The 26,663-nt window shown below is 52.9% G+C and overlaps 1 protein-coding gene across 1 annotated transcript in view; it reads left to right on the plus strand.

The window, feature by feature from the left end:
• Positions 1 to 26,663, plus strand: part of atg2a (autophagy related 2A) — a 210,814-nt gene that overhangs the window by 20,882 nt on the left and 163,269 nt on the right. The window contains exons 10-18 of the mRNA XM_087983599.1: positions 1,647 to 1,731; positions 2,291 to 2,570; positions 12,552 to 12,711; positions 14,492 to 14,590; positions 17,593 to 17,763; positions 18,961 to 19,231; positions 21,378 to 21,474; positions 24,238 to 24,400; positions 26,308 to 26,450. Coding sequence (XP_087839725.1) covers positions 1,647 to 1,731; positions 2,291 to 2,570; positions 12,552 to 12,711; positions 14,492 to 14,590; positions 17,593 to 17,763; positions 18,961 to 19,231; positions 21,378 to 21,474; positions 24,238 to 24,400; positions 26,308 to 26,450 — 1,469 coding nt within the window. The remainder of the gene's footprint in view (positions 1 to 1,646; positions 1,732 to 2,290; positions 2,571 to 12,551; positions 12,712 to 14,491; positions 14,591 to 17,592; positions 17,764 to 18,960; positions 19,232 to 21,377; positions 21,475 to 24,237; positions 24,401 to 26,307; positions 26,451 to 26,663) is intronic.

Below are 26,663 nucleotides of genomic sequence, written 5' to 3' on the forward strand. Positions count from 1 at the left end.
GTGCAGGTTAGGGTGGATTGGCCGTGCTAAATTGTACCATAGTGTTCAGGGATGTGCAGGTTAGGGTGGATTGGCCATGCTAAATTGTCCCATAGTGCCCAGGGATGTGCAGGTTAGGGTGGATTGGCCGTGCTAAATTGTCCCATAGTGCCCAGGGATGTGCAGGTTAGGGTGGATTGGCCGTGCTAAATTGTCCCATAGTGCACAAGGATGTGCAGGTTAGGGTGGATTGGCCGTGCTAAATTGTACCATAGTGCCCAGGGATGTGCAGGTTAGGGTGGATTGGCCATGCTAAATTGTCCCGTAGTGTCCAGGGATGTGCAAGTTAGGGTGGATTGGCCGTGCTAAATTGTCCCATAGTGCCCAGGGATGTGCAGGTTAGGGTGGATTGGCCGTGCTAAATTGTCCCGTAGTGTCCAGGGATGTGCAGGTTAGGGTGGATTGGCCGTGCTAAATTGTCCCATAGTGTCCAGGGATGTGCAGGTTAGGGTGGATTGGCCGTGCTAAATTGTCCCATAGTGCCCAGGGATGTGCAAGTTAGGGTGGATTGGCCGTGCTAAATTGTCCCATAGTGCCCAGGGATGTGCAGTTTAGGGTGGATTAGCCGTGCTAAATTGTCCCATAGTGCCCAGGGATGTGCAGGTTAGGGTGGATTAGCCGTGCTAAATTGTCCCATAGTGCCCAGGGATGTGCAGGTTAGGGTGGATTGGCCGTGCTAAATTGTCCCATAGTGCCCAGGGATGTGCAGGTTAGGGTGGAATGGCCATGCTAAATTGTCCCATAGTGCCCAGGGATGTGCAGGTTAGGGTGGATTGGCCGTGCTAAATTGTCCCATAGTGTCCCAGGGATGTGCAGGTTGGGGGTAAATGTAGAGTAATGGGGAATGGGTTTGGGTGGGATACTCTTCGTAGGGCCGAAGGGCCTGTTTCCACGCTGTAGGGATTCTATGGATCTTGGAGCATTGTCGGGCTGGGATAGGATACAGGAATAGAGAAGCCATTGAGGAGTCTGAGTGCAAAGCTGAGAATTTTAAAATGGTGGCATTGTTGGACCAGGGCCCGATGTTGCTTCGCAAGCACAGGGACTGATGAGGATTTGGTGCGAGGTGTACATGGATTAAACTGCACAGCAACGGGTCATTTGCTCCCTCCAACGATCCAATTGGAGTTCACCCTCCAATTCCTCTTCACCCAGCTCCACCAATATAACCTCGTGCTCACTTCTCCCTCATGTCTTTGTATCAGGCTTTCCTTCCCTTAACTGCATCTACATGTTCAGCTCAGACCGCTTGGAATGTCGGCGTTCCCACCACTCTGTGAACGAGGACGCTCCTCCTGAGCAGACTGGGTCAGGCTTGGGTTCAATCCTCCGACCTGTCCGAAGGCAGCTGAACCGAGGAGCGCCCGAATCGGCCTCAGCGTGAACCCCCAACACTACCTCTGACTATCTGCGCCACGGGAGGCGGAAAATGAATCAGCCCCTGTGACTCAGAGGTCCCTTCAGATAATGCGCGGACTCCTCCTCACCTGCTGACTGGCATCAACATCCCAGTGTGTTTCCTGCTCCCTTCCTGATCTCTGTGCCCGCATGATGTATCATAGGCACTGGATGTGGGACTGACATGTTTCTCTTTGAATGCCCTCCAGTTGCTGATGAACAGTCCGCACCGATATGGGAGCTCCGTGTTCCCCAACATGCTCCCTGGTTTACAGTCCATGACCAGAGAACCAGGTCAGTACCAGCAAAGCCCACGCCACACTCAGTGCACACTGACCTTTCTTCAAGGTGGATAGCTCTGTTGGAGGCAGGCTTAGTTGTGAGTGCTTTTTCATGTCTCCCTTACAGATGGGGATTGATCTAGGGCTGTTGAGTTCGTGTTCAGGATTGATACAGAGCAGTAGGGAGACTGTGATCTAGGGCTACATGGAGCAGTGGGATTAGTTTGGGGATTGATACAGGGCTACGGGGAGAGAGAGTGGGGCAGTGGGATTAGTTTGGGGATCGATACAGGGCTTTGGGGAGAGAGTGGGGCAGTGGGATTAGTTTGGGGATTGATACAGGGCTTTGGGGAGAGAGTGGGGCAGTGGGATTAGTTTGGGGATTGATACAGGGCTATGGAGAGAGAGTGGGGCAGTGGGATTAGTTTGGGATTGATACAGGGCTGTGGGGAGAGAGTGGGGCAGTGGGATTAGTTTGGGATTAATACAGGGCTGCGGTGAGAGATGAGGCAGTGGGATGAGCTTGGTCTTGAGCAACGAGCTGTCTAACCCGTTGCCTCTCCTCCTTGCAGGTAAATCTCAGCCTTCCCCATCCCTGGACAGTGTTAAGGCTGAGCTGCAGCTAAGACTGACCATGGGTGGGCTGACTGCCACACTGCTGCACCTCGATCCACTGCTCGGACAGTCCCCTGCATCGCGGGATGCCACATCGGGAACAGAGACCGCTTTCCAAACTGCTGCCCGCCGTTACTTCACTGAGTTGGCATACTTCAAGGACAGCATCTTTGGGGGGAGAGGCTTTGACCACCTGAGAAGCCAATTCGAGAAGGCCTGCGTCCACAATAACTTGAGGTACTGGGCGTAGAGGCTGAGGGAAAGCAGCTCTGCATGGTGTGTCAGTGGCAAACCTTTCAACCACTCACCAAATCTAATCCCACTTTCCCCTCACTCCCTGCACTTCTCAGTATCTCACCCAGTCTAATAGCACGGTGCAACTCACTCCCTACACCCTTTACTAGCTTACTCAGTCTATAGCACTCTCTCATTCACTCTCTGCACCCTTTAATATCCCACCCAGACTAATCCCACTCTCCCCCCTCACTCCCCGCTCCCTTTAATATCCCACCCAGTCTAATCCCACTCTCCCCCCTCACTCCCCGCTCCCTTTAATATCCCACCCAGTCTAATCCCACTCTCCCCCCTCACTCCCCGCTCCCTTTAATATCCCACCCAGTCTAATCCCACTCTTCCCCCCTCACTTCCCACTCCCTGTAATATCCCACCCAGTCTAATCCCACTCTCCCCCTCACTCCCCGCTCCCTTTAATATCCCACCCAGTCTAATCCCACTCTCCCCCCTCACTCCTCGCTCCCTGTAATATCCCACCCAGTCTAATCCCACTTTCCCCCTCACTCACTGCTGCCTTTAATATCCCACCCAGTCTAATCCCACTCTCCCCGTCACTCCCCACTCCCTGTAATATCCCACCCAGTCTAATCCCACTCTCCCCCTCACTCTCCACTCCCTTTAATATCCCACCCAGTCTAATACCACTCTCCCCCTCACTCCCACTCCCTGTAATATCCCACCCACTCTCCCCCGTCACTCCCCCCCTCCATTTAATATCCCACCCAGTCTAATCCCACTTCCCCCTCACTCCCCCCTCACTCCCCCCTCCATTTAATATCCCACCCAGTCTAATCCCACTCTCCCCCTCACTCCCCACTCTCCCCCTCACTCCCCGCTCTCTTTAATATCCCACCCAGTCTAATCCCACTCTCCCCCCTCACTCCCCCCCTCCATTTAATATCCCACCCAGTCTAATCCCACTTCCACCCTCACTCCTCGCTCCCTTTAACATCCCCCCAGTCAAATCCCACTCTCCCCCTCACTCCCTGCTCCATTTAATATCCCACCCAGTCTAATCCCACTCTCCCCCCTCACTCCTCGCTCCCTTTAATATCCCACCCAGTCGAATCCCACTCTCCCCCCTCACTCCCCCCTCACTCCCCCCCTCCATTTAATATCCCACCCAGTCTAATCCCACTTCCCCCCTCACTCCCCCCTCCATTTAATATCCCACCCAGTCTAATCCCACTCTCCACCTCACTCCCCCCTCCATTTAATATCCCACCCAGTCTAATCCCACTCTTCCCCCTCACTCCTCGCTCCCTTTTATATCCCACCCAGTCTCATCCCACTTTCCCCCCTCACTCCCCCCCCTCCATTTAATATCCCACCCAGTCTCATCCCACTCTCCCCCCTCACTCCCCGCTCCCTGTAATATCCTACCCCGTCTAATCCCACTCTCCTCCTCACTCCCCACACTCTTTCATGTCCCAACCAGTCTAATGCCACTTCCCCCCTCACTCCCCGCTCCCTTTAATATCCCACCCAGTCTAATCCCACTCTCCCCCCTCACTCCTCGCTCCCTTTAATATCCCACCCAGTCTAATCCCAGTCTCCTCCTCACTCCCCACTCTCTTTAATATCCCATCCAGTTGAATCCCACTTCCCCCCTCACTCTCCCCTCCATTTAATATCCCACCCAGTCTAATCCCACTCTCCCCCCTCACTCCCCGCTCCCTTTAATATCCCACCCAGTCTAATCCCACTCTCCCCCCTCACTCCTCGCTCCCTTTAATATCCCACCCAATCTAATCCCAGTCTCCTCCTCACTCCCCACTCTCTTTAATATCCCATCCAGTTGAATCCCACTTCCCCCCTCACTCTCCCCTCCATTTAATATCCCACCCAGTCTAATACCACTCTCCCCCTCACTCCTCGCTCTTTAATATCCCAATCAGTCTAATCCCACCTAGTCTAATCACACTCTCCCCCTCACTCCCCGCTCCCTTTAATATCCCACCCAGTCTAATCACACTCTCCCCCTCACTCCGCGCTCCCTTTAATATCCCACCCAGTCTAATCCCACGCTCCCCCTCACTCCTTACTCCCTTTAATATCCCACCCAGTCTAATCCCACTCTCCCCCTCAATTCCCGCTCCCTTTAATATCCCACCCAGTCTAATCCCACTCTCCCACTCACTCCCCGCTCCCTTTACTATCCCACCCAGTCTAATCCCACTCTCCCCCTCACTCCACACTCTCTTTAATATCCCACCTAGTCTAATCCCACTCTCCCCCTCACTCCCCGCTCCCTTTAATATCCCACCCAGTCTAATCCCACTCTCCCCCCTCACTCCTCGCTCCCTTTAATATCCCACCCAGTCTAATCTCACTCCCCACTCCCTGTAATATCCCACCCAGTCTAATCCCACTTTCCCCCTCACTCCCCACTCCCTTTAATATCCCACCCAGTCTAATCCCACTCACCCCCTCACTCCCCCCCTCCATTTAATATCCCACCCAGTCTAATCCCACTCTCCCCCCTCACTCCCCCCTCCCTGTTATATTCCACCCCGTCTGTGGATGAGCAGAGGGATCTTGGTGTCTATGTACACAGATCTCTGAAAGTTGCCACCCAGGTAAATAGTGCGGTGAGGAAGGCATATGGCGTACTGGCTTTTATTGGTAGAGGAATTGAGTTCCGGAGTCCTGAGGTCATGATGCAGTTGTATAAGACTCTGGTACGGCCGCATCTGGAATATTGTGTGCAGTTTTGGTCGCCATACTATAGGAAGGATGTGGAGGCATTGGAACGGGTGCAGAGGAGGTTTACCAGGATGTTGCCTGGTATGAAAGGAAAATCGTATGAGGAAAGACTGAGGCACTTGGGGCTGTTTTCACTAGAGAAAAGAAGGTTTAGGGGTGACTTGATTGAGGTGTACAAGATGATTAGGGGGTTAGATAGGGTCGACAGTATGAACCTTTTCCCGCGTATTGAGTCGGGTATTACAAGGGGGCATAGCTTTAAATTAAGGGGGGGTAGATATAGGACTGATGTTAGGGGTAGGTTCTTCACTCAGCGAGTCGTTAGTTCATGGAATGCCCTGCCAGTAACAGTGGTGGACTCTCCCTCTTTATGGGCATTTAAGAGGGCATTGGATAGGTATATGGAGGATAGTGGGTTAGTGTAGTTTAGGTGGGCTTGGATCGGCGCAACATCGAGGGCCCAAGGGCCTGTACTGCGCTGTATTCTTCTATGTTCTATGTTCTATGTTCTATGTCTAATCCCACTCTCCTCCTCACTCCCCACTCTCTTTAATGTCCCACCCAGTCTAATCCCACTCTCCCCCTCACTCCTCGCTCTTTAATATCCCAATCAGTCTAATCCCACATAGTCTAATCACACTCTCCCCCTCACTCCCCGCTCCCTTTAATATCCCACCCAGTCTAATCCCACTCTCCCCCTCACTCCCACTCCCTGTAATATCCCACCCACTCTCCCCCCTCACTCCCCCCTCCATTTAATATCCCACCCAGTCTAATCCCACTCTCCCCCCTCACTCCACGCTCCCTTTAATATCCCACCCAGTCTAATCCCACTCTCCCCCCTCACTCCTCGCTCCCTTTAATATCCCACCCAGTCTAATCCCACTCTCCCCCTCACTCCCTACTCTCTTTAATATCCCACCCAGTCTAATCCCACTCTCCCCCCTCACTCCTCCCCCATTTAATATCCCACCCAGTCTAATCCCACTTCCCCCCTCACTCCCCCCTCCATTTAAGATCCCACCCAGTCTAATCCCACTCTCCCCCTCACTACCTGCTCCATTTAATATCCCACCCAGTCTAATCCCACGCTCCCCCTCACTCCCGACCTCCTTTAATATCCCACCCAGTCTAATCCCACTCTCCCCCTCACTCCTCGCTCCCTTTAATATCCCACCCAGCCTAATCCCACTCTCCCCCTCACTCCCCGCTCCCTTTAATATCCCACCCAGTCTAATCCTACTCTCCCCCTCACTCCCCACTCTCTGTAATATCCCACCCAGTCTAATCCCACTCTCCCCCTCACTCCCCGCTCCCTTTACTATCCCACCCAGTCTAATTCCACTCTCCCCCTCACTCCCCACTCTCTTTCATATCCCACCTAGTCTAATCCCACTCTCCCCCTCACTCCCCGCTCCCTTTAATATCCCACCCAGTCTAATCCCACTCTCCCCCTCACTCCCCGCTCCCTTTAATATCCCACCCAGTCTAATCCCACTCTCCCCCTCACTCCCGACTCCCTTTAATATCCCACCCAGTCTAATCCTACTCTCCCCCTCACTCCCCACTCTCTGTAATATCCCACCCGGTCTAATCCCACTCTCCCCCTCACTCCCCGCTCCCTTTACTATCCCACCCAGTCTAATTCCACTCTCCCCCTCACTCCCCACTCTCTTTCATATCCCACCTAGTCTAATCCCACTCTCCTCCTCACTTCCCGCTCCCTTTAATATCCCACCCAGTCTAATCCCACTCTCCCCCTCACTCCCCGCTCCCTTTAATATCCCACCCAGTCTAATCCCACTCTCCCCCTCACTCCCCGCTCCCTTTAATATCCCACCCAGTCTAATCCCACTCTCCCCCTCACTCCCGACTCCCTTTAATATCCCACTCAGTCTAATCCCACTCTCCCCCCTCACTCCCCGCTCCCTTTAATATCCCACCCAGTCTAATCCCACTCTCCCCCTCAATTCCCGCTCCCTTTAATATCCCACCCAGTCTAATCCCACTCTCCCACTCACTCCCCGCTCCCTTTACTATCCCACCCAGTCTAATCCCACTCTCCCCCTCACTCCCCACTCTCTTTAATATCCCACCTAGTCTAATCCCACTCTCCCCCTCACTCCCCGCTCCCTTTAATATCCCACCCAGTCTAATCCCACTCTCCCCCCTCACTCCTCGCTCCCATTAATATCCCACCCAGTCTAATCACACTCTCCCCCTCACTCCCCACTCCCTGTAATATCCCACCCAGTCTAATCCCACTTTCCCCCTCACTCCCCACTCCCTTTAATATCCCACCCAGTCTAATCCCACTCACCCCCTCACTCCCCCCCTCCATTTAATATCCCACCCAGTCTAATCCCACTCTCCCCCCTCACTCCCCCCTCCCTGTTATATTCCACCCCGTCTAATCCCACTCTCCTCCTCACTCCCCACTCTCTTTAATGTCCCACCCAGTCTAATCCCACTCTCCCCCTCACTCCTCGCTCTTTAATATCCCAATCAGTCTAATCCCACATAGTCTACTCACACTCTCCCCCTCACTCCCCGCTCCCTTTAATATCCCACCCAGTCTAATCCCACTCTCCCCCTCACTCCCACTCCCTGTAATATCCCACCCACTCTCCCCCCTCACTCCCCCCTCCATTTAATATCCCACCCAGTCTAATCCCACTCTCCCCCTCACTCCTCGCTCTTTAATATCCCAATCAGTCTAATCCCACATAGTCTAATCACACTCTCCCCCTCACTCCCCGCTCCCTTTAATATCCCACCCAGTCTAATCCCACTCTCCCCCTCACTCCCACTCCCTGTAATATCCCACCCACTCTCCCCCCTCACTCCCCCCTCCATTTAATATCCCACCCAGTCTAATCCCACTCTCCCCCCTCACTCCACGCTCCCTTTAATATCCCACCCAGTCTAATCCCACTCTCCCCCCTCACTCCTCGTCCCTTTAATATCCCACCCAGTCTAATCCCACTCTCCCCCTCACTCCCCACTCTCTTTAATATCCCACCCAGTCTAATCCCACTGTCCCCCCTCACTCCCCCCCCATTTAATATCCCACCCAGTCTAATCCCACTTCCCCCCTCACTCCCCCCTCCATTTAAGATCCCACCCAGTCTAATCCCACTCTCCCCCTCACTACCTGCTCCATTTAATATCCCACCCAGTCTAATCCCACTCTTCCCCCTCACTCCCCGCTCCCTTTAATATCCCACCCAGTCTAATCCCACGCTCCCCCTCACTCCCGACTCCCTTTAATATCCCACTCAGTCTAATCCCACTCTCCCCCCTCACTCCCCGCTCCCTTTAATATCCCACCCAGTCTAATCCCACTCTCCCCCTGACTTTAGTTTTTGATATCCCACTAGTTTCATCTGTCACACCCTTCTAACCTTATCGTCCTAACTGACCCTGGAGCCAGTCTGCATCACAATTCTGCATCACCTCAAAGAGCTCCATTCGGTTACCTATCACCCTCCAATCGAGTGGATAAATCCCTTTGCTTGTCCGGGGCGTGTTGTTTCCCCCTTCACTGCTGTAAGACCGAGTGAATCATTACAGCACCGTGTGCACTATTCTTGCATCCCTTTTGCAGGAGAGACCCAGTAGCACATAAAGGGGCCCCCCTGTCGCAGTCTGTACACTGAATTTTCCTCTTGTGATGTTTTTGGTCACTGCTGCCCTTCTGATGGTCCATGCAAATCTCTGCTTCATCGAACAGCTGTACACAGTTATCCTCTCCTTATCTAAGGAAGGATATACAGTACAACCTCAATTATCCGAACATCAATTATCCAAATTCCAGATTATCCGACGATCTCCTGGTCCCATAAAAACGGCATTGGCAACTCCGCATTGAGTGTGTTGCCGGATAGCCAAGAAATGTTTGGGTTAACCAGCACTTCTAAGTTATGGTTTGTTTACGATAGATCAGTTATTGGTTAGATGGCATTATGGTGTGCATGGCTGGGTAACCCAGAAATGATCGGGATAACCAGCACTCCTAAATTACGGATCGATTATCCGAACGATCAGTTATCCAAACAAAATTCTTCCCGCCCGTCTCGTTCGGATAATCGGTGTTCTACTGTATTTACCACGGAGGGAGTCTTCCCTGGGGGTGAATTGACCCTCCTTGAGGAGAGCTTAAAGAGGCTGGGTGTGAATTCTCTAGAATGTGGAAGAACGCGAGAGAATCTCCTCAAAGCTTACCAAATTCTTACAAGGTAGACGCAGGAAGGAGGTTTTCATAAGACCAGAGGAAATAGCAATAGGAAGGAACTTAAGCAAGGAATTAGAAGGGGTCATGAAAAGACATTGACAAACAGGATTAAGGAGAATCCCAAGGCTTTTTATACATAAATAAAAAGTGAGAGGGTAGCCAGGGGAAAGAGTTGGCCCACTCAAGGAGAAAGGAGAGAATCTGTGCGTAGCCAGATAAGGTAGGTGAGGACTTAAATGAATGTATTGTATCAGTATTCACCAAAGAGAAGGATTGCTGTCAGGGAAGAGAGTGTCAGATCTCGAAATCAAGTTGCTATTCAAAAGGAAGAAGTGTTGTTAGTCTTAAAATGTTTTAAGGTAGTTAAGTTCCTGTGTCCTGAAGGGATCTATCCCAGCAGATTCAGGGAGGCAAGAACAGAAATTGCTGGAGTATTGACGGACATCCTTGTATCCTCTTTGACCACAGGTGAAGTCCCAGGCGACTAGAGAATAGCTAGTATTGTCCCATTGTTTAAGAAGGGTAACAGGGATAATCCAGGGAATTACAGGCCTGTGAGCCCCGTGTCAGTCGTAGGGAAATAATTGGAAAAGATTCTCAGGGACAAGATCTATCAGCATTTTGGAGCGAATGGACCGATTAGCGATAGACAGCATGATTTTGTGTGGGGAGTTTTTTTGAGGAGGTGATGAAGATGATTGAGGGAAAAGCGGTTGATACTGTGCGTGTGAGTGTCTGTGCGTGTGAGTGTCTGTGCGTGTGAGTGTCTGTGCGTGTGAGAGTGAGAGAGTGTCTGTGTGTGTGTGTGAGAGAGAGTGTCTGTGTGTGTGTGAGAGAGAGTGTCTGTGTGTGTGAGAGAGAGTGTCTGTGTGTGTGAGAGAGAGTGTCTGTGTGTGTGAGAGAGAGTGTCTGTGTGTGTGAGAGAGTGTTTGTGTGTGTGAGAGTGTGTGTTTGTGTGTGTGAGAGAAAGAGTGTGTTTGTGTGTGTGAGAGAAAGAGTGTGTTTGTGTGTGTGAGAGAAAGAGTGTGTGTTTGTGTGTGTGAGAGAGAGTCTGTGTTTGTGTGTGTGAGAGAGAGTCTGTGTTTGTGTGTGTGAGAGAGCGTGTGTTTGTGTGTGTGTGAGAGAGTGTGTGTCTGTGTGTGAGAGAGTGAGTGTCTGTGTGAGAGAGTGAGTGTCTGTGTGAGAGAGTGAGTGTCTGTGTGAGAGAGTGAGTGTCTGTGTGTGAGAGAGAGTGTCTGTGTGTGAGAGAGAGTGTCTGTGTGTGAGAGAGAGTGTCTGTGTGTGAGAGAGAGTGTCTGTGTGTGAGAGAGAGTGTCTGTGTGTGAGAGAGAGTGTCTGTGTGTGAGAGAGAGTGTCTGTGTGTGAGAGAGAGTGTCTGTGTGTGAGAGAGAGTGTCTGTGTGTGAGAGAGAGTGTCTGTGTGTGAGAGAGAGTGTCTGTGTGTGAGAGAGAGTGTCTGTGTGTGAGAGAGAGTGTCTGTGTGTGAGAGAGAGTGTCTGTGTGTGAGAGAGAGTGTCTGTGTGTGAGAGAGAGTGTCTGTGTGTGAGAGAGAGAGTGTCTGTGTGTGAGAGAGAGAGAGTGTCTGTGTGTGTGAGAGAGAGAGTGTCTGTGTGTGTGAGAGAGAGAGAGTGTCTGTGTGTGAGAGAGAGAGAGTGTCTGTGTGAGAGAGAGAGAGAGTGTCTGTGTGAGAGAGAGAGAGAGTGTCTGTGTGTGAGAGAGAGAGAGTGTCTGTGTGTGAGAGAGAGAGAGTGTCTGTGTGTGAGAGAGAGAGAGTGTCTGTGTGTGAGAGAGAGAGAGTGTCTGTGTGTGTGAGAGAGAGAGAGTGTCTGTGTGTGAGAGAGAGAGAGTGTCTGTGTGTGAGAGAGAGAGAGTGTCTGTGTGAGAGAGAGAGAGAGTGTCTGTGTGTGAGAGAGAGAGAGTGTCTGTGTGTGAGAGAGAGAGAGTGTCTGTGTGTGAGAGAGAGAGAGTGTCTGTGTGTGAGAGAGAGAGAGTGTCTGTGTGTGAGAGAGAGAGAGTGTCTGTGTGAGAGAGAGAGAGAGTGTCTGTGTGTGAGAGAGAGAGAGTGTCTGTGTGTGAGAGAGAGAGAGTGTCTGTGTGTGAGAGAGAGAGAGTGTCTGTGTGTGTGAGAGAGAGAGAGTGTGTGTGAGAGAGAGAGAGTGTCTGTGTGTGAGAGAGAGAGTGTCTGTGTGTGTGAGAGAGAGTGTCTGTGTGTGTGTGAGAGAGAGTGTCTGTGTGTGTGAGAGAGAGAGTGTCTGTGTGTGTGAGAGTGTGTCTGTGTGTGTGAGAGAGAGTGTGTCTGTGTGTGTGAGAGAGAGTGTGTCTGTGTGTGTGAGAGAGAGTGTCTGTGTGTGTGAGAGAGAGTGTGTCTGTGTGTGTGAGAGAGAGAGTGTGTCTGTGTGTGTGAGAGAGAGTGTGTCTGTGTGTGTGAGAGAGAGTGTGTCTGTGTGTGTGAGAGAGAGTGTGTCTGTGTGTGTGAGAGAGAGTGTGTCTGTCTGTGTGTGTGAGAGAGTGTGTCTGTCTGTGTGTGTGAGAGAGAGTGTGTCTGTCTGTGTGTGTGAGAGAGAGTGTGTGTCTGTCTGTGTGTGTGAGAGTGTGTGTGTGAGAGTGTGTGTGTGAGAGTGTGTGTGTGAGAGTGAGAGAGTCTGTGTGTGTCTGTGTGAGAGAGTGTGTCTGTGTGTGTCTGTGTGAGAGAGAGAGTGTGTGTGTGTGTGAGAGTGTGTGTGTGCGCACGCGCGCGCGCGCTGCATTCCGAATGGCCTTGTTGCTCTGTTGTATTCCTTTAGCCCTGCATTTGGTTTCCCCGCTGTGTGCCCATTCATTATCCTTTCGGCGCTGCTGAAAGCTTCTCTGTGTTCACGTTTTCGGGGTGGCAGATAGCGAGGGGTGCCTCTATGCGTGACCTTTGCCTCTGGCGCCAGTGCAGTTGTTTCCTTTGAAAAGTGAGTGGCCCTCGGTGGTTAACGCTCTCGCCCTTTGTCTGTCCAGGCTGTCGGGTGGCGCGGTGCAGCTGACGAGTGAGCAGAAGGCGGGCGGAGGGGCACAGCTCCTGAGCACGGATATCTGCTTCGGCACGCTGGAGATCCTGGAGTGCCTGTGGAGCCCGGCGGGACCCGGGGCCGAGCAGCAGGTTGCCGAATACACGGAGGTAAGTGGCATTCACCGTTGGGTTTCCACTGCACCCAGATCAACCCATTTAGAAACACTGCTCCACAACACCGTGCCTGGCTCCTTATCGGCTGCTTGTCATAATAAGTTACCAGGGCTCTTGGAGAAATGGAGTGTTGCCGAAAAAGGAGCCGTGTTGCACGGGGTCTTCACTCTGCACTCATCAGGACAGTTGCAAGAATGTCAAGTTTCAGATGGTGGCAGCAATTTAAACTGCAGGAGGAAGGGGGCTGATTGGTTACATATTTGGCTGAAGCATTGCTTTGGAGCAAGCAACAGGGAACTGCAGGCTCCAAACTGCTGGGTGATTCAGACAAACCTTCCTATTGTTCAGAGAAAATAGGTCTCTGCATATGAACGTATACCATTTCTCGTAAGAGTAAACTTGACTAATTGTTTTATGTTATTAGTGGGTTTTGAGTAGATTTGTAGCTCAGGTTGAGCCTCTGGATTTGGGTTTGCTCCCTGAGCTGGAAGGTTCATTTTCAGACGTTTTGTCACCATCCAAGGTAACATTTTCAGTGAGCCTCTGGATGAAGCACTGGTGGTGCAGCCCGCTTTCTATTTGTGTTTGAGTTTCCCTGGGTTGATGTCATTTCCTGCAGTGAGGAAAGGAACAGGAAATGATGTCACCACAGGAAATGACATCGCCACCCCAAGGAAACCCAAACACAAACAGAGAAAACCGGGCTGCACCACCAGTGCTTCTTCCGGAGGCTCACTGAAGATGTTACCAAGTATGGTGACGAAACGTCTGAAAACGAACCTTCCAGCTGAGCGAGCAAACCTACATCCAGCATCTTATGTTGTGGCTGATTAGCTATTGGCGCACTCCAGGTTGTTTATTAAATGCTCCTCAGTCATTGAATTCCGTCTGCCTCAGGATTTCTTTTTGTTTTGTGTGTACTTGGTTGATAAATCAGTCTGACAGTTAGCCGCTTGATCTCCCAAGACACTTAGACTTGTCAGGACAGAATTGCAAGAATGCCAGGTTTCATCAGGACCAACAATTTATACTGCAGGCGAAGATGGTGCTGATTGGTTGTCGAATGGTCTGCATTGTCAGGGAGAGTGCCCCAGGAGGGGGGGGCGGAATATAACTGCTAAGCTTCTGTTTAAATTCTAACCGGGCGGATTAGTTGAGGCATTGTCAAGGGGTAGGCAGCAGTGGTTGGATGTGAACATCCAACTGTAGTGGTCGAAGCCGTACATATTCACATACAAGGCCCTGTCCGTTCTGTTGGCAAAGGACAGGGCCTTGTATCTGAATATGTACGGCTTCGACCACTACAGGGCGATCCCTGTATCCGTGGGTCCGATTACCGCGGTTTCAGTTACCCGCGGTTTACCCTAAACACATTACAGGGACTGTTCCAGAACCAGGGAGCTGCCGGGAAGTTAGGTTTCCCATTGAAATGAATGGGTTCTCTCCTATCTGTGGTTTTGGGTTTCTGCGGTAGGTCTTGGAGCGTATCCCCGGTGAGTTACGGGGTCGCGGCGGAGCCACTGTATAAGCAGACTGTGCTGAGAGTCTGACTGACAATCCGAAATTGGTGTCATTATCGGCACACCTAGGATTATTTGACAAGTGCTGTCCAGTTGCAGAATTGCACCCAGTGTTGCACACCGTATTCTAGGTTTGACAAGCATGTTGAGAGCTGACAAGTCTATCCCTGGTTTCCGGCCTGCTCCCACATCTGTTGGCCACCCGCCTATCTGTTTGGATCTGCTCTTTTAACTCCTCCTTCCATCTTGTGCAGCTGTTGCTGTTTGAGAAGGCATCGCCGTTAGCTTGCGGGTCCAGTGCCAGTCCCTGTGCTCAGATCCATTACAGACTGACCGAGAGGACGGCAGGCAAGGTAAGGCGGAGACAATGCTATCCGCGCATGTCTGTTCCCTGACCTATCCAGCAATTCAAAATAAGTGAAGAGCACGATTCTCATACTTTGCACGATGCCCAGCATCTCTGAGTGTTATCTAACTGGGGCAGCACGGTGGCTCAGTGGTTAGCACAGCGCCAGGGACCTGGGTTCATTTTCAGCCTTGGGGGACTGTCTGTGTGGAGTTTGCACATTCTCTCCGTGTCTGCGTGGGTTTCCTCTGTGTGCTCCAGTTTCCTCCCACAGTCCAAAGATGTGCAGGTTAGGGTGGATTGGCCGTGCTAAATTGTCCCATAGTGCCCAGGGATGTGCAGGTTAGGGTGGATTGGCCGTGCTAAATTGTCCCATAGTGCCCAGCGATGTGCAGGTTAGGGTGGATTGGCCGTGCTAAATTGTCCCATAGTGCCCAGCGATGTGCAGGTTAGGGTGGATTGGCCGTGCTAAATTGTCCCATAGTGCCCAGGGATATGCAGGTTAGGGTGGATTGGCCGTGCTAAATTGTCCCATAGTGCCCAGGGATGTGCAGGTTAGGATGGATTGGCCGTGCTAAATTGTCCCATAGTGCCCAGGGATGTGCAGGTTAGGGTGGGTTGGCCGTGCTAAATTGTCCCATAGTGCCCAGGGATGTACAGGTTAGGGTGGATTGGCCATGCTAAATTGTCCCATAGTGCCCAGGGATGTGCAGGTTAGGGTGGGTTGGCCGTGCTAAATTGTCCCATAGTGCCCAGGGATGTGCAGGTTAGGGTGGATTGGCCATGCTAAATTGTTCCATAGTGCCCAGGGATGTGCAGGTTAGGGTGGGTTGGCCGTGCTAAATTGTTCCATAGTGCCCAGGGATGTGCAGGTTAGGGTGGGTTGGCCATGCTAAATTGTCCCATAGTGCCCAGGGATGTGCAGGTTAGGGTGGATTGGCCATGCTAAATTGTCCCATAGTGCCCAGGGATGTGCAGGTTAGGGTGGGTTGGCCGTGCTAAATTGTCCCATAGTGCCCAGGGATGTGCAGGTTAGGGTGGGTTGGCTGTGCTAAATGGTCTCACAGTGATAGGTGCAATAGTCAGAGTAAAAGTCGTGTAGGGGAATGGGTCTGGGTGGGTCTCTCTTCGGAGGGTCGGTGTGTACTTGTTGGGCCGAAGGGCCTGTTTCCACACTGTAGGGAATCTTAAAAAAAAAAAGCCTTTTAAGCGCTTTTCAAAGTCCAATCTCTAATGAAATTTCGTAGCCCATTTGTGCACAGCAAGCTCCCACCGACAGCAAAATGATAATGACTGGCTTGAATGAGGGCTACCCTCATTGGTCACAATACCAGGGTGATCTCCCATTCGCTCTTCATCCAGTAGTAGCTGTTCGATCTTTCTCTTCCACGTGGATCCGAATGACAGAACCCTGAGGGTGAGGCCGATACTAAATTGACCTTACACGGGGATCAGGAGCAGGAAGGGCTCGTTTGGTCTCTCAGGCCGACATCGCTATTCCATACACTGATCCATGTTCCTGCCCCTCCTCTGATAACCTTTCATCCCCTTAGCCCGAGAAACTACCTAACTCTGCATTAAAAATAGTCACTGCCTTTTGGGGAAGAGAGTTCCCAAAGTTTGTCTCCATTTTAAATGTGTCTGAATCTCCTTTTGAACCTGTGAATCCTGGTTCTCGCGCGAGGTGAAACATTCTTGTCCCACCACAGCCTGTCAAAGACCCGAATGGCCTCCATCTACTCGGTCGCTATGGCTCCTCCAGATCTCATCACAGAAGAATCGTGGAATCCCTACAGTGTGCAAACTGGCCATTTGGCCCCACAAGCCCATGCTGACCCTTCGAAGAGTAACCCACCCAGACCCATTACCCCTGTCCTATTGCTCTACATGTCCCCTGACAGATGCCCCTAGCCTACACACCCCTGAACACTACGGGCAAAGTAGCACCTCTACTGCACATCTAAGTGGCTGTGGGAGGAAACCGGAGCACCTGGAGTAAGCCCCAAGCAGACACGGGGAGAATGTCTGTGTGGAGTTTGCACAGTCACCCGAGGCTGGAATCGAACCCGGCTCCCCGGCGCTGTGAGGCAGCAGTGCTAACCACTGAGCCACCGAGCCGCCCACCATATCTCCTCCGTTTCAATCCAGTTGTCCCTTACCCTTGTAAAACTCTGGCTTTGGCAAGCTGGGCCTGTCCAGTCTTACCTCATGGGGCAGCTGGGAAGCTGGTGGCGTATGGACATGTAATCCAGAGACCAGGCAAAGGGGGCAGGCTGAAATCCCACCATGGCCAAATGTGCAAAACTAAAGTCTCGAATCTGGGGGGAAAACGCTATCCTAATGACGACCAGGTAGCCATCATTGATCATCATAATCTGCTTCACTGACAGGAAGGAAATCTGCCCTCTTCACCTGGTCTGGCCTACATGTGACTCCAGACCCACAGCAGTGTGATTGCTTCTTAACCCGGGATGGGCACTAAGTGCTGGACGAGCAGACATCCCGTGAAATAATTGAAAGACCCTGCCCATCCTGAGGAAAGCCTCCCTGAACTGCTTCCTTGAAAAAGGAGACCAGAACTGTGCACCAGAGGTGGACGCCGTCTGACTCTTATCAGGTGACAGGCCTGCTGTCTCATCTGAGAGAGACAACTGGTGGTGGTTTAGCCTGAAGGTCTCCACAGCTCAGGTGTGGGGAGAGATCGAGAAGGAGAATCCTTCAGCCGGGGTGGGAATCGAACCCGCGCTCTTCCTGCATGCAAACCCGCCGTCCAGCCAACTGAGCTAAACCACCGATATTGTACAGCCTGGTCCGAGAGGGTAAAAGACTCAGGAATGACGTGGGAAAACAGGGAGATCAGCCAAGGGGGTAGTGTGGGGGACAGAAGGCGCTGTGTTTCGGGAGAGCTGTTTGGTGGCGGGAATGAGGGACAGGGTTGGAGGTGACCCTGGGGGGGGGGGGGGGGGGGGGAATGACTGACTGACTGTGTCTGCCTCTCCCCCCTCTCAGGGCAGCCGCAGGAAGGTGTCACGCAGCGCCGAGCTGCTCGTCGAACTTCAGGAAGCACAAACGGATATCGACCTGGGCTTCCTGGATAGGGTGGACTTCCTACTCAGACCCCGTCCCGCGGGGGGTCAAGAATTCCGAACCGCACAGGGGAGACCTTCGGAGCAAGTGCTGGTGAGCAGAAAGGCAGGCAGTAGTTCGACGGTGGAAACCGTCAGGCAGTGTGTTCATGTTGCCACTCTGAGGGCCCGTGGCCGTGGAGCATGGAAACAGACCATTCGGCCCAACTCGGCTATGCCGACTGGATACCATAATTTGATCTAGTCCCACCTGACAGCGGTCGGCCCTAGTTGGGAAAGATATGAAGTGTAACAGACTTGAATCAGAGCACAGCTGGGACAAGGGCAAAAGGCTGGTGAGAGCATAGGAGTGGGCACTGGATCGAGACACATCACTGTCCCCCATCAAACACTCCCCCCAGGACAGGGACAGCACGGGGTTAGATACAGAGTAAAGCTCCCTCTACACTGTCCCCCATCAAACACTCCCCAGGACAGGGACAGCACGGGGTTAGATACAGAGTAAAGCTCCCTCTACACTGTCCCCCATCAAACACTTCCCAGGACAGGGACAGCACGGGGTTAGATACAGAGTCAAGCTCTCTCTACACTGTCCCCCATCAAACACTCCCCCCAGGACAGGGACAGCACGGGGTTAGATACAGAGTAAAGCTCCCTCTACACTGTCCCCCATCAAACACTCCCCAGGACAGGGACAGCACGGGGTTAGATACAGAGTAAAGCTCCCTCTGCACTGTCTCCATCAAACACTCCCCAGGACAGGGACAGCACGGGGTTAGATACAGACTAACCCCGTGCTCTACACTGTCCCCATCAAATACTCCCCAAGACAGGGACAGCAACAGGGTTAGGCACGTGTGCGTCTCTGTATGCGTGTCTGTTTGCGTGAACGCATATGTCTCTGTCTGTGTATCGGTGTGAGCGCGTGTGCATCTCTGTGTGTGCGTGTGTCTTTGTGAGTGTGTGTCTCTGTGTGTGTGTGCGTGCGTCTGTATGTGTCTGTGAGTGCGTGTGTCTCTCTGCGCGTGTTTGTATGTGTGTCTATATACGGGTGTGTCTGTGTGAGCACGTGTGTGTGTGTCTGTGTGAGCGCATGTCTCTCTCTGGGTGCGCGTGTGTGTCTGTGTGAGCACGTGTGTCTCTGTGTGTGTGTGTGTCTGTGTGAGTGCGCGTGTGTGTGTGTCTGTCTGTGTGAGCGCGTGTCTCTCTCTCTCTGTGTGTGCGTGTGTGTGTGTATAGGCGCACACATTCCCCTCTGTGCTGACTTGCTGCTCTGACTGATGAGTTTCAGATTCCAAGGGTCCCTGCACTCTGCGCCGAGCCCCCTCCAGTTCTGGGGCAGCCGACCTCGGTGCGCCTCACGGCCCCCAGAGCCCACCTGCGGCTGCAGTTCCCCGTACCCGATCTGCGACCCGCGCCGGAGCGCACACCCTGGTTCCAGAAGGCCGTGCGCAGGGAGACTCTGAGGCTGGAGTGCACTGACCTGTGCTGCAGAACTGAGCTCGGAGCCACGTCCCGAACGGAACCTGTCAAATACGAAGCCACCTTCACTGATCTACACGGTGAGTCATCCTGCCTACCTTTCCTCTGTTCAGTCTGACGCTGGCTGGGTGAAACGTTTAAGAAGGGACTGTCTAGATGTTCCACAGAGCAGGCTCAGCCTCCTATATCCGGGCACCTCTGTTACAGTGAAACAGTGGAGGGTGTTTGACAGCCCATTGAAAGTTGACAGCGAGTTACTCCAAACATATCGGGGACAAAGCTCCATCAAACGGAGTGTTTCTAACGAGTGTCTTAAGGGAGGACATGACAGAGATGGGATGGCAGAGAGATTTAGTGAGGGAGTCTTACAGCGCAGGGGGCTGAATCATAGATCCCCTCCAGTGTGGTAACAGGCCCAACACGTCCACAGATGTTCAACCAAGGACTGGGGATGCACATGGAATCCAGAAGTGGAGGGAGGCAGGGATCTCCAAACGTCATGGGAAAGGAGCTCTCCACTTTCAGCACCACATGCCATTGTCTAACGGAGCGGAGGTGAATGGTGGATGGGCCTGTTTGAACCCAGTCTGGTCTGCAGGGTTTCCAGCGAATGAACTGTCATTCCCTTTGTGCGATCCGAAACGCTGAGGCTCTTCACTCGGTTGGCCTGGCACCACGAACCTTCCGGCAAAACGCGCCGGCCGGTCGAGACACACAAACTGGCGCCAACGTGGCACGCAAAATCCCCGAGAGCAGGGTGCCCGCCAGGAGGCGTTGGACAGCTGGAGCTCTGACTGACTGTTTTCAGAGTCTGTCACCAATTTTCCTGCTTCCATCACCGAGAGGCTTGAGGAGCCGCAAACGCCCAGAGCCATTTGGCACTTTGCAGCTCCCCGCAGTACGGTTGTGGTTGGTCAGTGAACTCCGTACCGTGTTACCGCGTTTTCCTACCCTTTTGTCCCTTAACCGGAGCAACTACATCTCACTTCCCCCTTGAACACATTGAATGTTTTGACCTCAACCACTTTGCACAGACTGTCAACTCTGGGTGAATAAATTTCTCCGCATCTCAGTCCGAATGTGGAGGTGGTGGGGGGGGGAACGAGTGATGTAAAAGATCCCACGGCCAATATTTGAAAGGATACATCTCGCGGGGCCTATAACTGTGCCTGAATCAGCAAGATTTCAGAAATAACAAACAATAACTGATGGTTGATGTCATCGCTGTTTGTGGGATCCTGCCCTGCATGACTTCCCAGCACGTTTTCATCGCTGTTTGTGGGATCCTGCCCTGCATGTCTTCCCAGCACGTTTTCATCGCTGTTTGTGGGATCCTGCCCTGTATGACTTCCCAGCACGTTTTCATCGCTGTTTGTGGGATCCTGCCCTGTATGACTTCCCAGCACGTTTTCATCGCTGTTTGTGGGATCCTGCCCTGTATGACTTCCCAGCACGTTTTCATCGCTGTTTGTGGGATCCTGCCCTGCATGTCTTCCCAGCACGTTTTCATTGCTGTTTGTGGGATCCTGCCCTGCATGACTTCCCAGCACGTTTTCATCGCTGTTTGTGGGATCCTGCCCTGCATGACTTCCCAGCACGTTTTCATCGCTGTTTGTGGGATCCTGCCCTGCATGACTTCCCAGCACGTTTTCATTGCTGTTTGTGGGATCCTGCCCTGCATGACTTCCCAGCACGTTTTCATCGCTGTTTGTGGGATCCTGCCCTGCATGACTTCCCAGCACGTTTTCATCGCTGTTTGTGGGATCCTGCCATGCATGACTTCCCAGCACGTTTTCTCCAAGACGAGCTTGCCATCCTTGAAAATGACCTGCGAGGCCCATTAGGCGCCATGCGAATGTAGTCTGCCTGTGGCTGCAGAGAGTGCTCTCGGAGTTGAGGCACTGGGTTGAAGAAGCTGACGTTCCGCAGAGTTCTTACTGACCTGGGAACGATAACCGGTTGTGAGTATCTGGTCAGGCTGTGATGCCTGCTGAGGTTGACCAGCTGCCCCCTCCTGCATGGGTTTGGGGCCCGCTGTTTGGCGTTTAGCCACTGGGGCCAGCTGCCTGAAGGGTGGAGGTCAGCACCAGCCTGCATTCACTGGGATGGGGAAGAGAGAGTGTCTCTCTGAGAGTCAGGGAGTGTGACTGAGCTGGGAAGCACTCAGCCTGATCTTTGTGCACATGTCAGAGTAAAGCCAATCCCGGTCAAACACTGTTCCAACAGGTGTATACGAAGATGGAGTCAACCCTGGTGTGTCATGCGTCCGAGTCACGAAGGCGCCTGACAAAACTACTGCTGGCAAGAAGTATGTCACCCCAAAGTGAGTAACACGCCAAGCATCCAGAATTCATCAGCTGGACCGCCAAGGTCACTGCCATCATTCCAACCACACGGATTCCAACCCCGTGCTGTCCCTGTCCTGGGGAGTGTTTGATGGGGGGGACAGTGTAGAGGGAGCTTTACTCTGTATCTAACCCCGTGCTGTCCCTGTCCTGGGGAGTGTTTGATGGGGGACAGTGTAGAGGGAGCTTTACTCTGTATCCAACCCCGTGCTGTCCCTGTCCTGGGGAGTGTTTGATGGGGGGGACAGTGTAGAGGGAGCTTTACTCTGTATCTAACCCCGTGCTGTCCCTGTCCTGGGGAGTGTTTGAGGGGGGGACAGTGCAGAGGGAGCTTTACTCTGTATCTAACCCTGTGCTGTCCCTGTCCTGGGGAGTGTTTGATGGGGGACAGTGTAGAGGGAGCTTTACTCTGTATCTAACCCCGTGCTGTCCCTGTCCTGGGGAGTGTTTAATGGGGGGACAGTGTAGAGGAAGCTTTACTCTGTATCTAACCCCGTGCTGTCCCTGTCCTGGGGAGTGTTTGATGGGGGGACAGTGTAGAGGAAGCTTTACTCTGTATCTAACCCCGTGCTGTCCCTGTCCTGGGGGGTGTTTGATTGGGGACAGTGTTGAGGGAGCTTTACTCTGTATCTAACCCTGTGCTGTCCCTGTCCTGGGGAGTGTTTGGTGGGGGGGACAGTGCAGAGTGAGCTTTACTCTGTATCTAACCCTGTGCTGTCCCTGTCCTGGGGAGTGTTTGATGGGGGGGGCAGTGTAGAGGGAGCTTTACTCTGTATCTAACCCCGTGCTGTCCCTGTCCTGGGGAGTGTTTGATGGGGGACAGTGTAGAGGGAGCTTTACTCTGTATCTAACCCTGTGCTGTCCCTGTCCTGAGGAGTGTTTGATGGGGGACAGTGTAGAGGGAGCTTTACTCTGTATCTAACCCCTGTCCCTGTCCTGGGGAGTGTTTGATGGGGGACAGTGTAGAGGGAGCTTTCCTCTGTATCTAACCTTGTGCTGTCCCTGTCCTGGGGAGTGTTTAATGGGGGGGACAGTGTAGAGGGAGCTTTACTCTGTATCTAATCCTGTGCTGTCCCTGTCCTGGGGAGTGTTTAATGGAGGGGGACAGTGTAGAGGGAGCTTTACTCTGTATCTCACCCCATGCTGTCCCTGTCCTGGGGAGTGTTTGATGGGGGACAGTTTAGAGGGAGCTTTACTCTGTATCTAACCCCTGTCCCTGTCCTGGGGATTGTTTGATGGGGGGGACAGTGTAGAGGGAGCTTTACTCTGTATCTAACCCCGTGCTGTTCCTGTCCTGGGGAGTGTTTGATGGGGGGACAGTGGAGAGAGAGCTTTACTCTGTATCTAACCCCGTGCTGTCCCTGTCCTGGGGAGTGTTTGATGGGGGGACAGTGTAGAGGGAGCTTTACTCTGTATCTAACACCGTGCTGTCCCTGTCCTGGGGAGTGTTTGATGGGGGACAGTGTAGAGGGAGCTTTACTCTGTATCTAACCCCGTGCTGTCCCTGTCCTGGGGAGGGTTTGATGGGGGACAGTGTAGAGGGAGCTTTACTCTGTATCTAACCCCGTGCTGTCCCTGTCCTGGGGAGTGTTTGATGGGGGACAGTGTAGAGGGAGCTTTACTCTGTATCTAACCCCGTGCTGTCCCTGTCCTGGGGAGTGTTTAATGGGTGGGACAGTGTAGCGGGAGCTTTCCTCGGTATCTAACCCTGTGCTGTCCCTGTCCTGGGGAGTGTTTGATGGGGGGACAGTGTAGAGGGAGCTTTCCTCTGTATCTAACCCTGTGCTGTCCCTGTCCTGGGGAGTGTTTGATGGGGGACAGTGTAGAGGGAGCTTTCCTCTGTATCTAACCCTGTGCTGTCCCTGTCCTTGGGAGTGTTTGATGGGGGACAGTGCAGAGGGAGCTTTCCTCTGTATCTAACCCCGTGCTGTCGCTGTCCTGGGGAGTGTTTGATGGGGGACAGTGCAGAGGGAGCTTTACTCTGTATCTAACCCCGTGCTGTCCCTGTCCTGGGGAGTGTTTAATGGGGGGGACAGTGTAGAGGGAGCTTTAACTCTGTATCTAACCCCATGCTGTCCCTGTCCTGGAGAGTGTTTAATGGGGGGGACAGTGTAGAGGAAGCTTTACTCTGTATCTAACCCTGTGCTGTCCTGTCCTAGGGAGTGTTTGATGGGGGACAGTGCAGAGGGAGCTTTACTCTGTATCTAACCCCGTGCTGTCCCTGTCCTGGGGAGTGTTTGATGGGGGGGACAGCGTAGAGGGAGCTTTACTCTGTATCTAACCCCTGTCCCTGTCCTGGGGATTGTTTGATGGGGGGGACAGTGTAGAGGGAGCTTTACTCTGTATCTAACCCCGTGCTGTCCCTGTCCTGGGGAGTGTTTGATGGGGGACAGTGTAGAGGGAGCTTTACTCGGTATCTACCCCCGTGCTGTCCCTGTCCTGGGGAGTGTTTGATGGGGGGACAGTGTAGAGGGAGCTTTACTCTGTATCTAACCCCGTGCTGTCCCTGACTGTATTTTAGCTGAAGTGTTTTTAAAACGTACTGTGTTCTGCTTGAAGAGTTTGATCAGTCATATTGCAGACACCTCACATTTGCCTTGAAAAGAGTGATGGCCTGGGTTACCTTCTTAAAATATTTTATGGGGGGGCTGCTCTGGTCCATAACACAGGTTTTGGGTGAGGATTGGAGGAGGAATTCCTTCGTGCTGTGTTACAATCCTGACTGGTTTTTGCTCTGCCAGGATTGTGCTGACGGTCAACCCAGACTGCAGCGGCTCGGACTGGGACCTGAGCATGGAGAAGACCGAGGACGTGGACCTGTCTGCAGTCGAGAGTCCCTGTGAGCTCAAGCAGCCTGAGCCATCACCATTCTCATCCAAACGCACCATGTACGAGACCGAGGAGGTGAGCGGCCAGAACGTTGCCGACCCGTCCAGTTATCGGCCGAACCGGGGTCAGGGCGGTGGATTCCCCTTCCCCTGACAGACCAGACTGAGCTGGATTTCCAACAGTTGATGGCAATTGTCACTAGCTTGGGGGCGGCACTGCTGCCTCACAACACCAGGGGCCCAGGTTGGATCCCACTCTCGGGCAACTGTCTGTGTGGAGTTTGCACATTCTCCCCGTGTCTGTGTGGGGTTTCCTCCGGGTGCTCCGGTTTCCTCCCACAGTCCAAAAATGTGCAAGTTAGGGTGGACCGGCCATGCTAAATTGTCCCATGGTGCCCAGGGATGTGCAGGTTAGGGTGGATTGGCCGTGCTAAATTGTCCCGTAGGGCCCAGGGACGTGTTGGGATCAGCCTCATAAATCATACCATTGTTCCATTGTGGAAGCTGGCCTCTTAGCCCAATGAGTCCACACTGACCCTCCTAGAGCATCCCACCCAGATCCACCCACCTACTCTATCCATGTAATTTTGCATTTCCCATGGCCAATCCACCCTAACCTACACATCCCTGGACACTATGGGATAATTTAGCACGGCCAATCCACCCTAACCTGCACATCCCTGGACACTATGGGACAATTTAGCACGGCCAATTTACCCTAACCTGCACACCCCTGGACACTATGGGATAATTTAGCATGGCCAATCCACCCTAACCTGCACATCCTTGGGCACTATGGGACAATTTAGCACGGCCAATCCACCCTAACCTGCACACCCCTGGACACTATGGGATAATTTCGCACGGCCAATCCACCCTAACCTGCACATCCCTGGGCACTATGGGACAATTTAGCACGGCCAATCCACCCTAACCTGCACACCCCTGGACACTATGGGATAATTTAGCACGGCCAATCCACCCTAACCTGCACATCCCTGGGCACTATGGGACAATTTAGCACGGCCAATCCACCCTAACCTGCACACCCCTGGACACTATGGGACAATTTAGCACGGCCAATCCACCCTAACCTGCACATCCCTGGGCACTATGGGACAATTTAGCATGGCCAATCCACCCTAAACTGCACATCCCTGGGCACGATGGGACAATTTAGCACGGCAAATCCACCCTAACCTGCACATCCCTGGGCACTATGGGACAATTTAGCACGGCCAATCCACCCTAACCTGCACATCCCTGGACACTATGGGACAATTTAGCATAGCCAATCCACCCTAACCTGCACACCCCTGGGCACTATGGGACAATTTAGACGGCCAATCCACCCTCACCTGCACATCCCTGGGCACCATGGGACAATTTAGACGGCCAATCCACCCTAACCTGCACACCCCTGGGCACTATGGGACAATTTAGCACGGCCAATCCACCCTAACCTGCACATCCCTGGGCACTATGGGACAATTTAGCATGGCCAATCCACCCTGACCTGCACACCTCTGGGCACTATGAGACAATTTAGCACGGCCAATCCACCCTAACCTGCACACCCCTGGGCACTATGGGACAATTTAGCACGGCCAATCCACCCTAACCTGCACACCCCTGGGCACTATGGGACAATTTAGCACGGCCAATCCACCCTAACCTGCACACCCCTGGGCACTATGGGACAATTTAGCACGGCCAATCCACCCTAACCTGCAAACCTTTGGACTGTGAAAGGAAACCGGAGCACCCAAAGGAAACCCCACGCAGACAGTGACTGAGGATGGAATCGAACCCAGGATCCTGGCGCTGTGCGGTAGGAGCGCTAACCGCTGATCTCCCATTTTTTGCCTCATTTGAAGTTTTCTCTCCTTCCCAAGCCAAACCACCGTCCTCCCCCCCCCCCCTACCTGAAAACAAAAGCTCGGTTTGTGCACAGCGACCTTTAACCTCCATTCTGCCTGACAGATGGTGATCCCGGGAGATCCGGAAGAGATGGCCCAGTTCCAGTCCCAGACCCTGGCAACGTCCCAGTACGTGCTGGAGCTGACGCTGCCTGCCCTGCACCTGCTCTTTCCCAGCAAGGAATTCTACGAGAGTATCTACAACAGGTAGGATCGCTGACGCTCCGACATAGCACACAATTCCCCCAACCGCTCCGTTTCTAACATCGTAGAAATACAGAAGATAGGAGCAGGAGGAGGCCATTCGGCCCCTTAGACCTGCTCGGCCACCCACTACAATCAATGCAGCACGGTGGCTCAGTGGTTAGTGCTGCTGCCTCACTGCACCGGGGACTCTGGTTCGATCCCACCCTCGGGCGA

The sequence above is a fragment of the Chiloscyllium plagiosum genome, unplaced genomic scaffold (assembly GCF_037043375.1).
Source record: "Chiloscyllium plagiosum isolate Xiang-an unplaced genomic scaffold, Cpla_swu_hap1 HiC_scaffold_46, whole genome shotgun sequence".
NCBI lineage: Eukaryota > Metazoa > Chordata > Chondrichthyes > Orectolobiformes > Hemiscylliidae > Chiloscyllium > Chiloscyllium plagiosum.